Source organism: Misgurnus anguillicaudatus, chromosome 10, assembly GCF_027580225.2.
Source record: "Misgurnus anguillicaudatus chromosome 10, ASM2758022v2, whole genome shotgun sequence".
NCBI lineage: Eukaryota > Metazoa > Chordata > Actinopteri > Cypriniformes > Cobitidae > Misgurnus > Misgurnus anguillicaudatus.
The window spans coordinates 39,317,316-39,333,111 of record NC_073346.2 but is presented as its reverse complement, the minus strand read 5'-3'; the positions used below and the strand labels follow the sequence as shown (position 1 = coordinate 39,333,111).

Here is a 15,796-nt window from a genome sequence, read left to right as displayed (position 1 = left end):
ATAGATAGATACCCATACATTCATCCATCCATAATCCTTCATCTAACCATCCTTGTGTTATGCAGCAATGCATAGAAATAGATTTTCTGAAAAAAAAAGTTCATAATTGTGAGTTATTTCTCTTGTTATCATTTTGATGAATAAGTATTTAGCTGTCTTACAATTAACCCCACGCCACAATTCCCATTATAAAAGGGTGTGCATACTTATGCAACCAGGTTATTTTACTTTTTATTTATTTATAATTCTGCAATTTCGCAGTAAAGGTGGAACAGGGTCCAACGTGATTCATCTTGATGTCATTATTTTACATAACAAAAACCTGCAATTTTTACAGGGACTTTTTGTATCGACTAACTCCTAATGATACAGTCATTTTTTGTCAGGCAAGACCCAGACCAACATCACACCCCTCAAAGCCTATGATTATACCTGACACAAGCCAGAACCTGTACAGGAATCTGGACTGTCTGTTTCAATGTGTTGTGTTTATTTTACCATTCATTCATTCAGATACTGTAAAACAAACTTCATGATGCAACTAAGATTTAAAGCAGAAATCTTTAGTACTAAGATCCAGACACCAGATCAGCAGAAATGTTGTATGTGTAATTGATTCACATCTGTGACCCAAGAAAGACCGCAAAACCTTAAGTCGCACGGTATATTTGTAGCAATAGCCAGGATATTAAGTAAAGATCATGTTGCATGAAAATCTTTTCTAAATTTCCTACTGCAGTTGCTGCTGGGAACTTAATTTCTTTAAAGGCGATTTTCTCAATAAATGTTTGCAACTTCAGATTCCAGTTTTTTAAATAATTGTGTATAATCAATGAAAAGATTATCCACTGGCAGTGGGAAGTGTCATTCCCATTAGACAACTGCTTTTATACGGTTTGAATAATGATCAACAAGACATTTAAATTAGACCAGGGGCCTCATTTATAAAATGCTGCGTAAAACCATCCTACATTTGATCTTACGATCATTTAACAAAAATGCGTAGGTGTGATTCATAAACCGAACGTACGTGCAGAAAACGCGTGTACCCCTTTCAAATCTATAACAAATGAACTTGAAACGATGCCTAATTAATGTCATAGACATATAAAAGAGCGCTTGTCAATGTTTAAACCCAATTTTAAACAACAAGAATGGCTTATATTTCAAAAAACCTGCAGCAATCAGACAAGCAAAAAGTGCGTACGTCTGCTCAGACCCTGACGTGGCGCTAAGCACTTTTCCGCGTCAAAGACAGTTTTTATTAATATACCGTGGATTTTTGCATACGCACACTTTACGATTAAATCTGTGCGTATGCACGCTTTATAAATGAGGCCCCTGAACTTACGCTCAAACTGATTTTGCCAAGTGGTTGATGTCCTCAGGGCAACATATTGTGTTGACCCAAGGACAACATTTTTCTAAATAAAACCTAAACCCACCCCAAACCCCAACCATAACCAAACCCTAAAATCAGAGGGACATGATAAGTGAAAAACGATGGTCTAGAAATAGCTAATCCTAGTTGTAAGCTTAAACTTAAAACAAACTGTAAACTTATTTCTTAAATCTGATTGGTTGATTGAAATGTTGTCCCAGGGTCAACATAATGTTGCTCTGAGGACATCATCCACTTGGCAAAATCAGGAGAACCCTGAAGGCTCCAGTCAGAACTGCATTTCTGAGCGATACGTGTACCGTGTGTTTTGGTCATACCCAGTTTACTATATGACAGGCCAAAGCGGACGTTACATATTTGATATTTCGGTATTAGTTGTGTCTGTGCAGCGTTGTCAATTTTAAATTTGGAGTGGTGATGGCGCAATGGATAAGACACTCGCCTTTGGTGTGAGAGACTTGGGTTCGAATCCACTGTGAGACACCATTGTGTCCCTGAGCAAGAAACTTAACCCCTAGTTGCTCCAGAGGCGTGCGACCTCTGACATATATAGCAATTGTAAGTCACTTTTGGATTAAAGCGTCATGTAAATGTGAAATTAGGTTATACTGACCTATTTCCACTTTAAAGATTTCACATAGCTTGCATAACAGAGTCTAGAAGAGACCTTTTTTAATTCCTGTGGAGGCATCGTGTGAAAATAATTTATATTTCCGTAAAACCAGCGGTTCTTATTTTTGCCTCATTTTGCCATGAAATGACGACCAACGGGGTAACAAAAAGTCATTACATTCAAAGATGATGTTTAAATATTATCATTGGCTGCATTGGCTCAACAACATGCTAAATTATTAACATGACAGATCAAGGCTGAAGAGGAAAACTGACGAAACAGTTTGCGGATACATAATTGAATTAAAATCACTGGGCCAAATATGATATATTACCAAGTGTTGCTTTTGATTTGATTTATTCTGTGATGAAAACATTTTTCTGTACCAGGCAGTTATGGCTCTTAAACTACACATTAGCTGAGCATTAAAACCCTGAATGTTTCCTAACATTTGTACAAGAAATATTTTGATATAATATCTGCCTAAATTGTCCAAATATAGCAACATGTTTCAAGTACATTATTGTTATTGTCAGAATTAGTTTTTTGTGTGTATTTAAATGAGTCTCATCCACAACAGGAGGAAACTGCATATCTCAATATAAGGAAGAAACCTCAACATTAAAGATCTTTAATGACTGACAGTCAACTTAACTCAAACCATTTAAGGAAACCGGTTGCCTTAAACCATTTAAGTTTTAAAACATATACATTTAAGTACTATGAACTTGAGTCATGTTATGCACTTATATTTAACTTAAATATAAGTGCATAACTGCATATGACTCAATTTGTTTAAGTTTACAGTACTCAAATGTATGTGTTTTTAAACTTAAATGGTTTAATGCAACCGGTTTCCCTAAATGGTTTTGAGTTGAGTTAACTTTTAGGTTTTACAGTGTATTGAGACATCTGCCATCTCCATCTACTAAAAAGTTTTCATTTGATTTTTCTTTATTTAATCTTGTTAATCAATTATGAAAACCAGTGATGGGCAGTATTTATATGATCCATGTATTTCAATTATAAAATAGGGTTTTGTATTTAAAAGTGTTGATGAAAATGGTTCATATTTTGTATTAAAATAGGTTAGTGTACTTTAATGTTTTGTGGTTTTAAAATATTGTAAAACACTTTGTAAGAAGTCATGATGACATCATAAAAAATGTGGTCTCTGATTGGTGCCTGTTCAGTAGTTTGTCCTGACTTGTTGGGATCAGAACAAACATCCTTTGTACTGTATGTACTGTAAGAAGGTGGTAAAGGTAAGAAATGTGCCGGCTTTCTACCAATTTTATTTTATTTTTGCATAAATTGCTATGATTTTTTTTATACGTTTATGTTAAGTTTTGGTGTTTATCTTAGTAGCCTGGAACTATAGTTTACCTAATTTACATAATGTTCTTGAAAATTATTATACCGAGTAGCAGCCACATAGTTAACAGTTAGCTTGCTACTTTTAGCCTATGTTAACCTTGTCGGTTGTTCGCGAGAAAATGATAATAAAGTGTTTCAGTGTTGTACAACGTTGCATTTTAATGCAGATGACACAAGTACTGAGGTCTGTAAGATGTCTGCTAAAGATCTGTAATACATATGATGTGTAAAATATCTGATAAATGTCTTAAAATGCATTTTAAATCAAATACATCTTCATGTCTATGTCTATATTACATCTTTTAGGAAAAGTCTCAGAGATGTACTGCAAATGAGCAAACAATAAAAAAATACATCTTGCAGATGCAATCTTTTACACTTTAACATTTGATGATATATGTACAATATCAAAAAAGCATTTATTTATTTACACTATGTTCTGCTGTTATCTAATGGTAGGGTATGATGCTATCCTGTATTCCATGCAGTCGGGCTATTTCTTTTTTTCTGGACAATGTGAGACGACATCGATTAAATATTTAAAACGAATTTTGAGATCAAGATTCGATTTAGGATTTTATAAGAAGGTGTATATGAAACAATTATCACTCAGTTCAAGTGCAAATTAAACTTCTGGATTTGATCTTCATGATAACGTGGATCTAACTTATATGATAATAATGTTTCTTTTTTTTTTAAAAAAAGGGGATTATTTATGTTTTTATGTTCATGTCATTAAATTGATAACCTACAAAACATTATATATTGACATTCAATACTGACATTGCCAATGTTGACAACCAGGGACCAATTTAAATCTCATTTGAATGGAACTAAAACGTTGCTATTGTTTAGGCCAGTGGTTCTCAAACTGGGGTCCGGGGCCCCCAGGGGGGCCGCGAGATGGTGCCAGGGGGGCCCCAGTTTTATGACATTTTTATAAAATACATGAATTTATCTTGAATTCTGTGAAATTAAACTTAAAAAAATAAGGTAGTACTTTGTATAATTTCATGTTTTGTTTAATTAAAATGTGAAGTTTTAGAACTGTTTTTTTTGTCATAAATTTTCTTTGGGGGGGCCGCAAAGGAATGCACCGTACACAAAGGGGGCCGCACACTGAAAAAGTTTGAGAACCACTGGTTTAGGCTATACTATGTAGTTTACTAGCCCTTTGCTAGGTGCCACAAACAGCTTTACACCCTAAAAATGGTTATTTTTGACCCATAATGGGTAAATATTGGACAGAACATGTGCTGGGTTAAAAATTACTCAATGTTGGGTTGTTGTTATGCAACCATGGGGTATAACAACCCAGTAGTTGGGTTAAAATGGCCCAGCATTGGGTAAGTTTTTGGCCCAGCATGTGTTCTGTCCAACCCATTATGGGTCAAAAATAAACCAGCCATTTTTAGAGTGTAAACATATTTCAATGATTTAATGCCCCCTGCTAAAACAGCATCAAACCGGCATGGACCAGCATGGGAATTATGCTGGTCTACGCTAGTTTAACTGGTGGCCACCGGCATGACCAACATGAGATGCTGGTGCTAGTGCCGGTTTGGTGCTTGTTTAGCTGGTGCTGATACTGGTTTGGTGCTGGTTTAACTGGTGTTCACTAGCAAACCAGCACCAAAACACAACATATGCTGGTACAGTATGCTGTTTTTTCAGCAAGTTTGGTTCAGCTCATTCCAAAAATATATATTGTGTCAATCCTGGTATTTTTAAAATCATTAATGTGTGCGCAATATACATAGGGATGGGGGACCCTGCTGGAAAAACAGCATACCAGCATATGTTGTATTTGGTTTGCTGGTGACCACCAGCTAAACCAGGACCACTAGCATGGGAATTATTCTGGTCTATGCTGTTTTTTCAGCAGAGGAAATATCGATTCTAAATCGATTCACAAATGAAAACTCATATTTTCTCAAATAAAATAAAACATATCTGGCTCCATCAATATTTTTGAAAGTCTGAAACATCTCTGGTGTTGAGTCCCACTGACAGGCGTGTTGGGCGGGAACAGCAGGTGACGCAACTCCCTCCGTAGGCTAGACCGGGGATGCTTCTCAATTCTTATTTGTGCATCCTCGTTTCCTTTCCTTGCAAGGACGCAGAAGACGAAGAATTAAGTGAAATGATATCCTCTTTCCTTACTCTCTTTATAATGTTTTTTTTATGTTATCAAATAATAAACTGCATTAAAACCCCCAAATATTTAATAAAATAAAGTTAAATAATACATATGAGTTATAGTTCATATCCTTACTAAACACATTCTTAAAAGTGCTGTAAAATTAATATATTTGTCTATACCACTGATCGTTTATATAGATCGGTGGTTTACATAAATATTAAATATACTGTCTGAAACAAGTCTAAATTTACAATCATTTAATGATTAATAGCAAGATTTATGTGTATTTAATGACGTGACGACGTGAAGGGAGAGGAGATTTAACGTGCCAGGTTTAGTTGATAAAACACTTCCGCATATAGCAGTGGTTCTCAAACTGGGGTCCGGGGCCCCCAGGGGGGCCGCAAGGTGGTGCCAGGGGGGCCCCAGCTTTATGACATTTTATAAAATACATTCATTTATAATGAATTCTATGTAATTAAACCTAAAAGAATAAGGCTACTAACCAACAGCACTACTTTGTTTAATATAATGTTGTTGTTTTTTAATAAAATGTTAGGTTTTTAGAACAAATTTGTCATAAATTTTCTTTGGGGGGCCGCAAAGGAATGCACCGTATATAAGGGGGGCCGCAGGCTGAAAAAGTTTGAGAACCACTGGCATATAGGATACATTTGTATATCCTAGCTCATGACTCCTCAGAAGCTTCTCGTTCCTCGCTTCCTCGCGGTTTAAAGAATTGAGATGTCCTACATTATGGCGGAGCTCGATCAGTTTCCAGGTCGTAGGATGTACAGTAGGAGCGAGGAGACGAGGAAGCTTATTGAGAAGCACCCCTGATCATTTCAGTTCGCCATGTGGACTTTGTAGGCTGAATTCTTCAAAGACCGAATCCCCGCCTTTAAAGTCCACGTCCTTCAAAGGATCCAGGCCCACCGCGCAGTACAAATGGAAAAATAACAACAAAAACAGCTAAAGATAAAAAATACATTTTGGGAAGGTCTTCCTCTGACTTTTCTCTGTTCGCTCACTGAACAGGGATAAACAGCTCTTGTTTCACCATACGGCATCTGATTTGTCAATAAATTAACGTTTCCCAAAATCTGTAACAGATTGTTAAGACAAAAGAACATGAACATACTTCTGTAAAAATATGCACTTACATTGTAAACCAGATGGAGGCGCTGAGTGCGCTTGTATTAGACAAAACCAAAACCACTGCTCCTTAACGTAGGTGTATAATGATAATGATCAGAAAACGTTGCAGTTCGTGGACGTTAACAAGTAGAATGTTAACATGTAGATTTAATGAGTCAACAATTTGTCAGAAATCAGAAACGAGAATGGCTTTTTTAAGCACACAGTTGCATACGGTATATGACAGTTTAGAGACAAGTAACAAAAGTCCTTACTAGTCTAACCTTAAGGGCAAATAATGTATGCTAATTAATATGTCAACAATCGATTTTGAATCGAATCGGGATTCTAAGAATTGATTCATGAGGGTCCCAATAATTTCCACTTGTTAATATCCATCAGATATGAAGTGAATACACTGCAGGTGATATTTTGGTGTCAAATTGAGGCTGAAACTAAAAGTGATGACGTTTTGAGGTGGTTAGAAATGAAAAGGTTACAAGTTCAACCCTGCCACTGGTTTTTGACACGTAACACTTGCCTGTTTCAGGAAGCTCATATCACCAGAGATATGCAGATAATCTAACAAGAGAGATTAATGGAGAGTCGTTTTACACTCAGCAGAATCCCAACAGGACTCTTGATTCACACTTATTGAAAAGTTGATCCTCTTTAGATGCACAACAGCATTTTTTTGTCTTACTGAAGGAACATCAGAAACCGACTCACAATTGTGTAGTGGCTCTCATCTTCGCAGCTGTAAGCAAACAAATTTAGTTTAGTGTTGTAGCCTATTGATGAATTTCAAGAGTTTGTAAGTGTTGTTATTAGTATTTTGCATATTTATGTTTTTTGCATATTTTTATAGTGTGTTCCCTTTAGATACCGATCAAATCTAGATCAAACCAGGGGTGCATTTCCCAAAAGCATAGTTAGCCAATGAAGATCGTAAGTTCCATCGTTACTAACATCGTTCAACGATTTGGTGTTTCCCGAAACCACCGTTCAAACGAACATTCGCAAACTGCATCGCTAACTTGTGTCGTTGGAACGACAGCTCTTGACCTGCCGTTAGAAGCATCGTTCCTTGTTATTATCAAATGTAGACTTACGTTGATCATGCTTTTGAACAAAATAAGAAAAAAAAACATGTAGTACAGTCAATATCCATCATTCTAAATATATTACAATTTTATTTTACGTCTTTAAATTTGTAAACAGAATGAAAGCGCTGCATTTGAAAACTGCGCAAGACCCCGGGGAATCCCTGGGAGGAGTGACGTCATCCCTGGGAGGAGTGACGTATATCTTGAATATAAACAGTAGATAACTAAATCACGATAACAAAATCAGTCTTCTGATGCAATATATGTTATTTACAGCAATAATCTGACATTAAATCGATTTGCACAGATTAATTACTACTTCACCTCCCACATGACATCATCAACTATGTTGTTAAACCAACATCGTTCAAACGACGAATGTGCGACAAAGTTACTATGCTTTTGGGAAACAGTCGTGACAAGGTAGTTAGTTTCTCCAACGATGCATCGTAATATGGTCGTTCATCAACGAGTTACGTCGTTGTTTGGGAAACGCACCCCAGGATGATTTTCTATGTTGGGACCAGGGACCATATTTTTTCCCCATTGGTGTGTTCCAAACAGAAACAGTGTTTTAACGTTAACGAACCGGTTTATAAGTTCCATGTCAGCTGTGGGACATACAATTAAGTAGGCTGATCATTAGAACATTAAACTTAGATTATTTGTCTACATAATTTTTGTTAAGTCTCTATTTTGTCATCAAACATTAAAAAGGCTACATTATGTAAGCGGCATAACTATAATTCTGACATGCCTACATTTGTTTCAGCATTATACATGAATTAAGACAAGGACAATTTCTACCATTTTGTTTATTGGCAAGCAACTTAAACAAATGTTTTTTTTTTTTGAAAAATAATACTGTGGTATTTCGAGATCATTTTGTTTGTATGTGTCCTGTCAAGAACAGAAAGATTGTTTGCTTGCTTTTTGAAACGCGTCTCTCCGTGTATGCACTTTTGAGTGGACTTAAACACGCACACACACAGGCTGAGGACGAATTCCAAATGGAGCTTCGGGAAGATGATGCAGCCTAAACAGTCGCTCCACATAAAGTGAAAATTATGTTGTTTTTCAGTGCTTTATTCGCCAAATGTATTTTAATGGACTACAATATGAGACACAGTAGCGCAAATCTCTCTCAAGTTTATACATCAAGAGTTCTGAACTTTGAAGGGATGATCAAGTTTGATTGGAGTTGCACCGGACACATTCAACCACATGTGCGTCTGTGCGTACAGAAAATTGCTCACTTTAGCGCCTTTTTGTGGTTAAATTGTTTAAAATCTTAAGTGTTAACATTTGCAAGCATTTGAAACACGTGCAAATTATCAACTTTCACCCTATTTAAATTTGCATATTAATCTGCGAATCGCAAGCGAGCCGAACCGTTAACTGCGATCCGTTACACCACTTATTAGTAAAACTCTTGAAATACTTGGTAACCTACAATATTTACCTCTTATGATTAAGCATTAGAGACTTGAGTATACTACTTGCTGGTGGCAAGCTTCTCATTTCTCCGATGAGTCAATAGCCTCTTTCACACAGTAATTCTGGTAACTTACCATGAATTTACCAGAATGAATTTAAAAGTAAATACAAAAATGTGCTGTTCAAACACGCAGTGGCGTTCCGTAATTTTACCAGTAAGACATCATTCACACATCAGTATCAAAATACCGGTAAATTCGTTGAGAAAGCGGAAGTATAACACGCGGCGAGCTCAGTGTTGTATTTGTAAACAATCCACGTCGTTCATAACCACGGTCCGTCTTTTGTTGTTTTCACGTCTGTGGTAAACAGTCGCGAAGTTGCTCATGACCAAACAACATTGAATGAGACGACTTCAAACCGAAAATGCGTTTTTAACAACACTACTGTTTGCACTTTAGGCTTCACAGAGGGCGTGCTAAGGACGTCGGCAATTCGGCGGTAAGCTGTTTTAAACAACTTTGGTGAAGAAATGTGGACGTAAACTTCAGGTGTGCTCAACTTTCAAGCAGCATGTGTGTGGAAACGTCAGTAAACAGTGCGGGGGTAAACGCATCATCTGTATTAAAACGCTATGATTGGCCCGAAGCTGTCCGCACGGTCTGACGTCGTCCGTTCTAAATGCCGGTAATCCTATAATTTTCGTTCACACACAGCGCTTACCGGTAAATTACTGGTAATCTTACAACCTGTTTTACTGGTAAATTGGGAGCACAGATTTACCGGAAAGGTTCTGTTCACACATGACATGTTAACTGCAATTTACCAGTAAATTACCAGTAAAGACTGTATGTGTGAAAGGGACTAATGACGACCGGAAGTGAACTTCACCGAGTCATAGAACCAAAAAAATAACGATATTAACCAGTTACCATTATTTTAAATAAACAATTCTGTTCCGGAACATATATATTTTTTAAGTTTCTGGTTTCGTTTCTGTTCCTTGCAAAACATCAAAGGTTTCTGGTTTTCGTCCTGTGAACAGGTTCAAAGCCTTGGTTGGGAACCACGTGTTTATGCTGGTTAGTAGCAAAGTTAAAATGTTACAATAGCTTGATTCAGCATGTTAGTCAAATTAGTTTACAGGCTGGCGGGGTCATGTCATTTTTTCTACATAAAATCATTCTATATAAAGAACATTCTGTGTAAATATAACTTTGATACCCTTAATTTTAACTGAGTAAGATCAGTAAAAAAATAAATGTGAAACCAAACTTTGATTGTCCAAATCTCATCATTAGATTATCAGACTTATATGCAGCAGGTGGTTTCAGCAGATTTTAAAATTATTCAAAATACTTAAATGATTCATGAATTCATTATTGTTTTCTCGTAGAAATGACGTGGACGGTGGCTCTCAGTAACCTGGTGTTAGGAGTTTATGGATTTACTCTCATCACAGGTCTTCCTGCCAACATCTTGGCTTTTTACGCCTTCTGCCAGAAGATTCGCAAAAAAACCACCCCTATGGATATCCTCTTACTCAGCCTTACTATTTCAGACCTGATCTTCCTCTTCTTTCTGCCGTTTCGCATGGTCGAAGCAGCAAACATGGAGTGGACGCTATCGTACTCCATCTGTCTGTTGACGGGTTTTGTCTACTTCTCCACCATCTACAACAGCGTCCTTCATCTGACGGCCATCAGCGTTGAGCGCTACCTTGGTGTGGCCTTCCCCATAAAATACAAGATAAAACGCAATCCCAGACATGCAGCGATAGCCGTCGTTTTTTTCTGGGTGATTTCCTTTGTAACCTGCAGTATCGTCTATATCACATATTACCGCTATCCTCCAGAGCCGGACTTCATCGACCCGTCTGACAGGAACACCTGCCAAGAGGAATTCACTGTCGAAAAAGTGAGGATAACTGAGACGTTTCCTCAGATAGTTTTCATCGTGCTCCTCTGTGCATCGTTTCTCATCTGCTGCTTTTGTTACGTCAAGTTCATATACATACTGTCCAATCTACCCAACATGAAAACTCAGATAAGAACGAGAGCCATCGGGTTGGCTTTGGTAACACTGCTGGTGTTTATTATCTGTTTTATGCCCTTCGGCATATCACATTTTGTGAGTTATAGTGTTAGCAGTGACAGCACTGAACGGAATATGTATGTTCTGGTCCCCTGTACACTAAACGCGTGTCTCGATCCTTTCATCTTCTACTTTTCTTCTTCAGCATTCAGAGAGACTTTTAAGAGCGTCTTGCGAGAGCTGATCAGGCGCATGGCCATGCTTTGCTGCCATTCAGCTTCTTCTGTCTGTTGTTTAAAGGTGGGACAGCAGCGAAGAGAACACAGAGATCACATCCCAATGACATAATAAAATAACATTTGTGATGCTGGATGGATTGAGTTATGTTTTTTTTCTTGATAGTTAACCATCGTCAATATAAGTCAAATCATGTGTACGGGTGTGTGGTGTGTGGCCCGTCATGTTAAAATATGTGTTGGTATAGCCGTTATGTAATCACTGATCTCCTTGTCCGTTTTAGCTGGTTCACGTGTTCTGAATGAAAACACGTTGTGAAAACACATTGGTAGGCTAGTGCTTTTTGTCCCTCTCTGCTATTATAGTTTATCAATACGGCGGAATGACATGGAAGCCTTCTTGGACTTACCCGTTCAATGTAAATAAAGAGAAGAAATTTTAAGCTTACAAAGAAAAGTCAGATCACTGGCAGAGGTCATTTGACACCAACGAGGACATATTTATGAATAAAGACATTGATTTTGATTAATAAAACACTTAAAACCCTACTTACTGTTCCTTTAATAAAGGAAAACCATTGTTCTGCCAGTATTTTTTTTATTTCACCACCCTAAACCAGTCACACAAGACCCAGACCAACATCACACCCCTCAAAGCCTTTGATCTTACCCGACACAAGCCAGAACCCATCCAGGAATCTGGACTGTGTGTTTCAATGTGTTGTGTTTATTTTAGCGTTCATTCATTCATTCAGATACTGTAAAACAGACTATAGCATGCAAATAAGGTTTACATGGATATACTTGTAGCAATAGCCAGCAATAATACATTATAAAGGTCAAAATGAATGATTTTACTTTTATGCCAAAAATCATTAGGATACTATAAGATCATGATACTTGAAGATATTTGGTTAATTTTCTACCGTAAATATAGCAAAACTTTATGTTTTGTGAGTGGATGCAGTTGCTGGGGACTTTATTTCTTTAAAGGTGATTTTCTAATTTTAATCCAGATTTTGAAATAGTTATATACACTCTAAAAATAGGCCAAATAATGTCCTATCATAACATCAATGAAAAGATTATCTAATAGCAGTGAGAACTGTGACCATTACACAACTGTTTTTATACAGTTTAAATAATGAACAAGAAAATATTTAAATTAAACCAGACATTTAATTTCTAAGCAATAAAGTATCTGTGCTTTGGTCATAACCCAAGAGGTAACAGGCAAAAATGGACATTACATATTTGTTATTTCTGTATTCAGTGCCGGTCTGTCCTACAGTATATGCAAATTACGCAATTTGCATAGGGCCCCGCACCACTAGGGGGCCCCCTTGATCTCAAGATAATTTAAAACCATTATACCAAATCAAAATGATTATTATGTTTAATGAAAACAAGACGCTGTAATTTTAAATAATTTGCAAATATGCAGATTTATGCGGGTTTTTAAAAATACTTAATGATTTCTTTATTCACTGATATGTACTCGGGCAACATGCAGGCCGTTTCTTAATCTGAAGGCTGCATACGTCATAAAGACGTATTTCAGAATATTAACAATTATAAAGTTGACTATTATTGTTAACAATGCTTATTTAACTTAAATAAACCAAGCTTGATGACGTGCAGCACGCATATGCGACCTCCGGAGGTTGTAGCCTTCAAATTTAGAAAAGGCCGTGTGCATGACGCAGGAGAGTGATGTGCTAACGATGCGCATATAATTATGCCCACCATTGCTTTAAAACAAAACTATCCGTCTGGAGCAGAATAAAGGAAAATATAGCTGCAGGCAGCGATACCGGGGTCAAGCCAAAAAGGGCACAGAAGAAGGTAAACTTGAGTCCAGTTGAGCAGTTTAAAAAACCTAGCAAAACCTCCTGATTTCAGACAAATTAATATAACAGTAATCAGCAAAAAAGCTGTGTTCTAATTCAGTGAAATCTCTCCCTCACGTCTTGAGGAGCATTGACAACTAGAACACTGAAGGAAATGTGAGTGGTGCTTGCAGTGGTAATACTCAGCTCACAAAATGTTACTGTGGTGTTAATGAGTCGAAAGAGCCCACCCCCATGTCTCAACGCTGTTCTGATGAAGAGATATAGCTCTTGCAAAAACAGTTGATAAGGTATTCTCATTGGTTGCTAGACAGTAAATGGACATCCACCAGTGATTATAATCCAAGCCATGAAATGAATAATCCATGATGACTTGTGGTTTTAGATGTGTTTGTTGCAGTAGTTTTAGGCAAAAATTACCATTTTCTATCTCAAAACCACTAGGTGGCGCTGTGACAAAATTGTGCATGCAACTTCAGGTCATGATTACGTTACATTGAGCTAGTTTTATGACTATACACTTTAGTTTAGTGAAGAAACAGTTGTATGACCATAGGGCTGGCTTGATATCACAGTTTTTGTTCAATTATAACGCCACCTAGTGGTGCAAGCAAGCAATTTTTTTTGTGTAGCCTCAAACTGTGGTCGTACATCAGCATATCAAATCTGGTAAAAAAATCTCTTTTCGTTGCGAAGTTATAACCATTTATGTGTAAAAAATACAAAATTTAAAGGTAATTAAATTACGTTTTTTTGCATTTTTCGGCCATTTCTGATGAAAATTTTAATATAACGCCAATAGAACTTTTTGTTCAGAAGGTAAGGTTAGTTTCTTCCTATGGTGTTTTTGAGTCGATCAGAATTACGGTCGCGGAGATATTTGCGCGTGTTTTTTAAGCGCTATTTTGCCGCACAGGGTTAACCGTAAGGCGAATCCTGGCATGTTTGGTATCGTTGGACTCGGCAACTATTCAAAACTCCAAGGAAACAAGTCCCTTGTAAATATGATGATCATAGCCAAAGTTATAGGCCTATAAATCATTCGTCTGGCCACTAGGTGGCGCTGCAACGAAACTGTGCATGCTCCCTCAGTTCCTGACTGGCATCTCAAGTACCAAGATTTGTGTCAATAGGCCTAAGTTTGGCGAAGATACAGCCTAAAATCTGTTTTTTTGCGCTCTATGTAAAATTCGTTGATGCGCTATACGACAACGGATTGGTTTATCAAAATTCTTTTAATAACAAAGTTTGCCTTGAGTGTCTCTAGATGCTGCATACCAATTTTCGTGGAAATTGGCCAAAAGCTCAAGGACGAGTTCGCAAAAGTAGGTTTTGAGTGTCCTTGAGTGTCTCTAGATGCTGCATACCAATTTTCGTGGAAATCGGCCAAAAGCTCTAGGACGAGTTCGCAAAAGTAGGTTTTACGAATAATTAAAAATGGCGGAAAAATTTTCATGACGGAAAATGACGTCATAGGGTCCAATCGAATCGGCTTGAGCCAAGGAATCAGAGGAAACAAGAATTTTGTTTCTAGGACATACGGATCAGAAGTTATAAGCAAAAACGTAAGTGCAAATTTGGACTGTTGGTGGTGCTAGCGGGTATGAGATAGAGACTCCAAATTTGCTGTGGATAATATTTGGACTGTCCTTTATCAGTGTGCCAAATTTCATAACTTTCCTACGTACGATTCTATGGGCTGCCATAGACCGCAATGGAACAGGAAGAAGAATAATATGTAAGAAAAAGAAAAAGAAAAAGAAGAAAACTAACAGATACAATAGGGGTCTTCGCCCATTCTGGGCTTGACCCCTAAAAACGTGAATTAAGGTAACAAGAGGAAGGTATGTGTTTGTTATATTTTAAAGTCTTGTTAGTATTGCCAAACAAAGCAGTGTAATCTTTAAAAAAATAGCCTACTCCAGTACAGATTTCCAAATTTAAATTTCCAAATTGTTTCGTTTGCACTTTATAGGTAATTTTCAGTTATTAATAATTTGTCAGTAAGTAAAGTTAACCACATTTATGCACTTTAATGTGTTTGTCTTTCAGTTTGTTTAGGTTTGGTAAATGGGTATGTTTTACTGTATTAAAGGTGCAGTGTGTAATTTTTAGAAGGATCTCTTAACAGAAATGCAAAATAATATACAAAACTATATTATCAGGTGTGCATTTATCTACATACACTGAGGGTCCCCCTACGTGGAAGTTGCCATTTTGTGCCGCCATTTTTCTACAGAAGCCCTTACAGGACAAACTTTTTATACTAAGTTGTCTCCAATCGATGGCATGTTTTTCCAGTGGTGGCTACCGTAGCTTCTCTATGCATTTCAAAAGCGAGGGGTGAGCAGTGGACTGAGCTGTTAGTTGCAATTTTCAACCTCACCACTAGAAGCCGCTAAAATTTACACACTGCACTTTTAGGAGTATGTATTTATATTTAATTTGATTCATTAAATGA

At 37.0% G+C, this 15,796-nt stretch overlaps 1 protein-coding gene across 1 annotated transcript; it reads left to right on the top strand.

Annotated features, from left to right (window-relative positions):
• Positions 1 to 10,613: 10,613 nt before the first annotated feature.
• Positions 10,614 to 11,609, top strand: LOC129449213 (free fatty acid receptor 2-like). The gene has a single exon (XM_073872705.1). The coding sequence runs from the start codon at positions 10,614 to 10,616 to the stop codon at positions 11,595 to 11,597; it is 984 nt and encodes a 327-aa protein (XP_073728806.1). The 3' UTR covers positions 11,598 to 11,609.
• Positions 11,610 to 15,796: the final 4,187 nt, after the last annotated feature.

Excerpts from the sequence above, each read along its gene's own strand:
- LOC129449213 (XM_073872705.1), top strand. The coding sequence starts at position 10,614 with ATGACGTGGACGGTGGCTCTCAGTAACCTGGTGTTAGGAGTTTATGGA.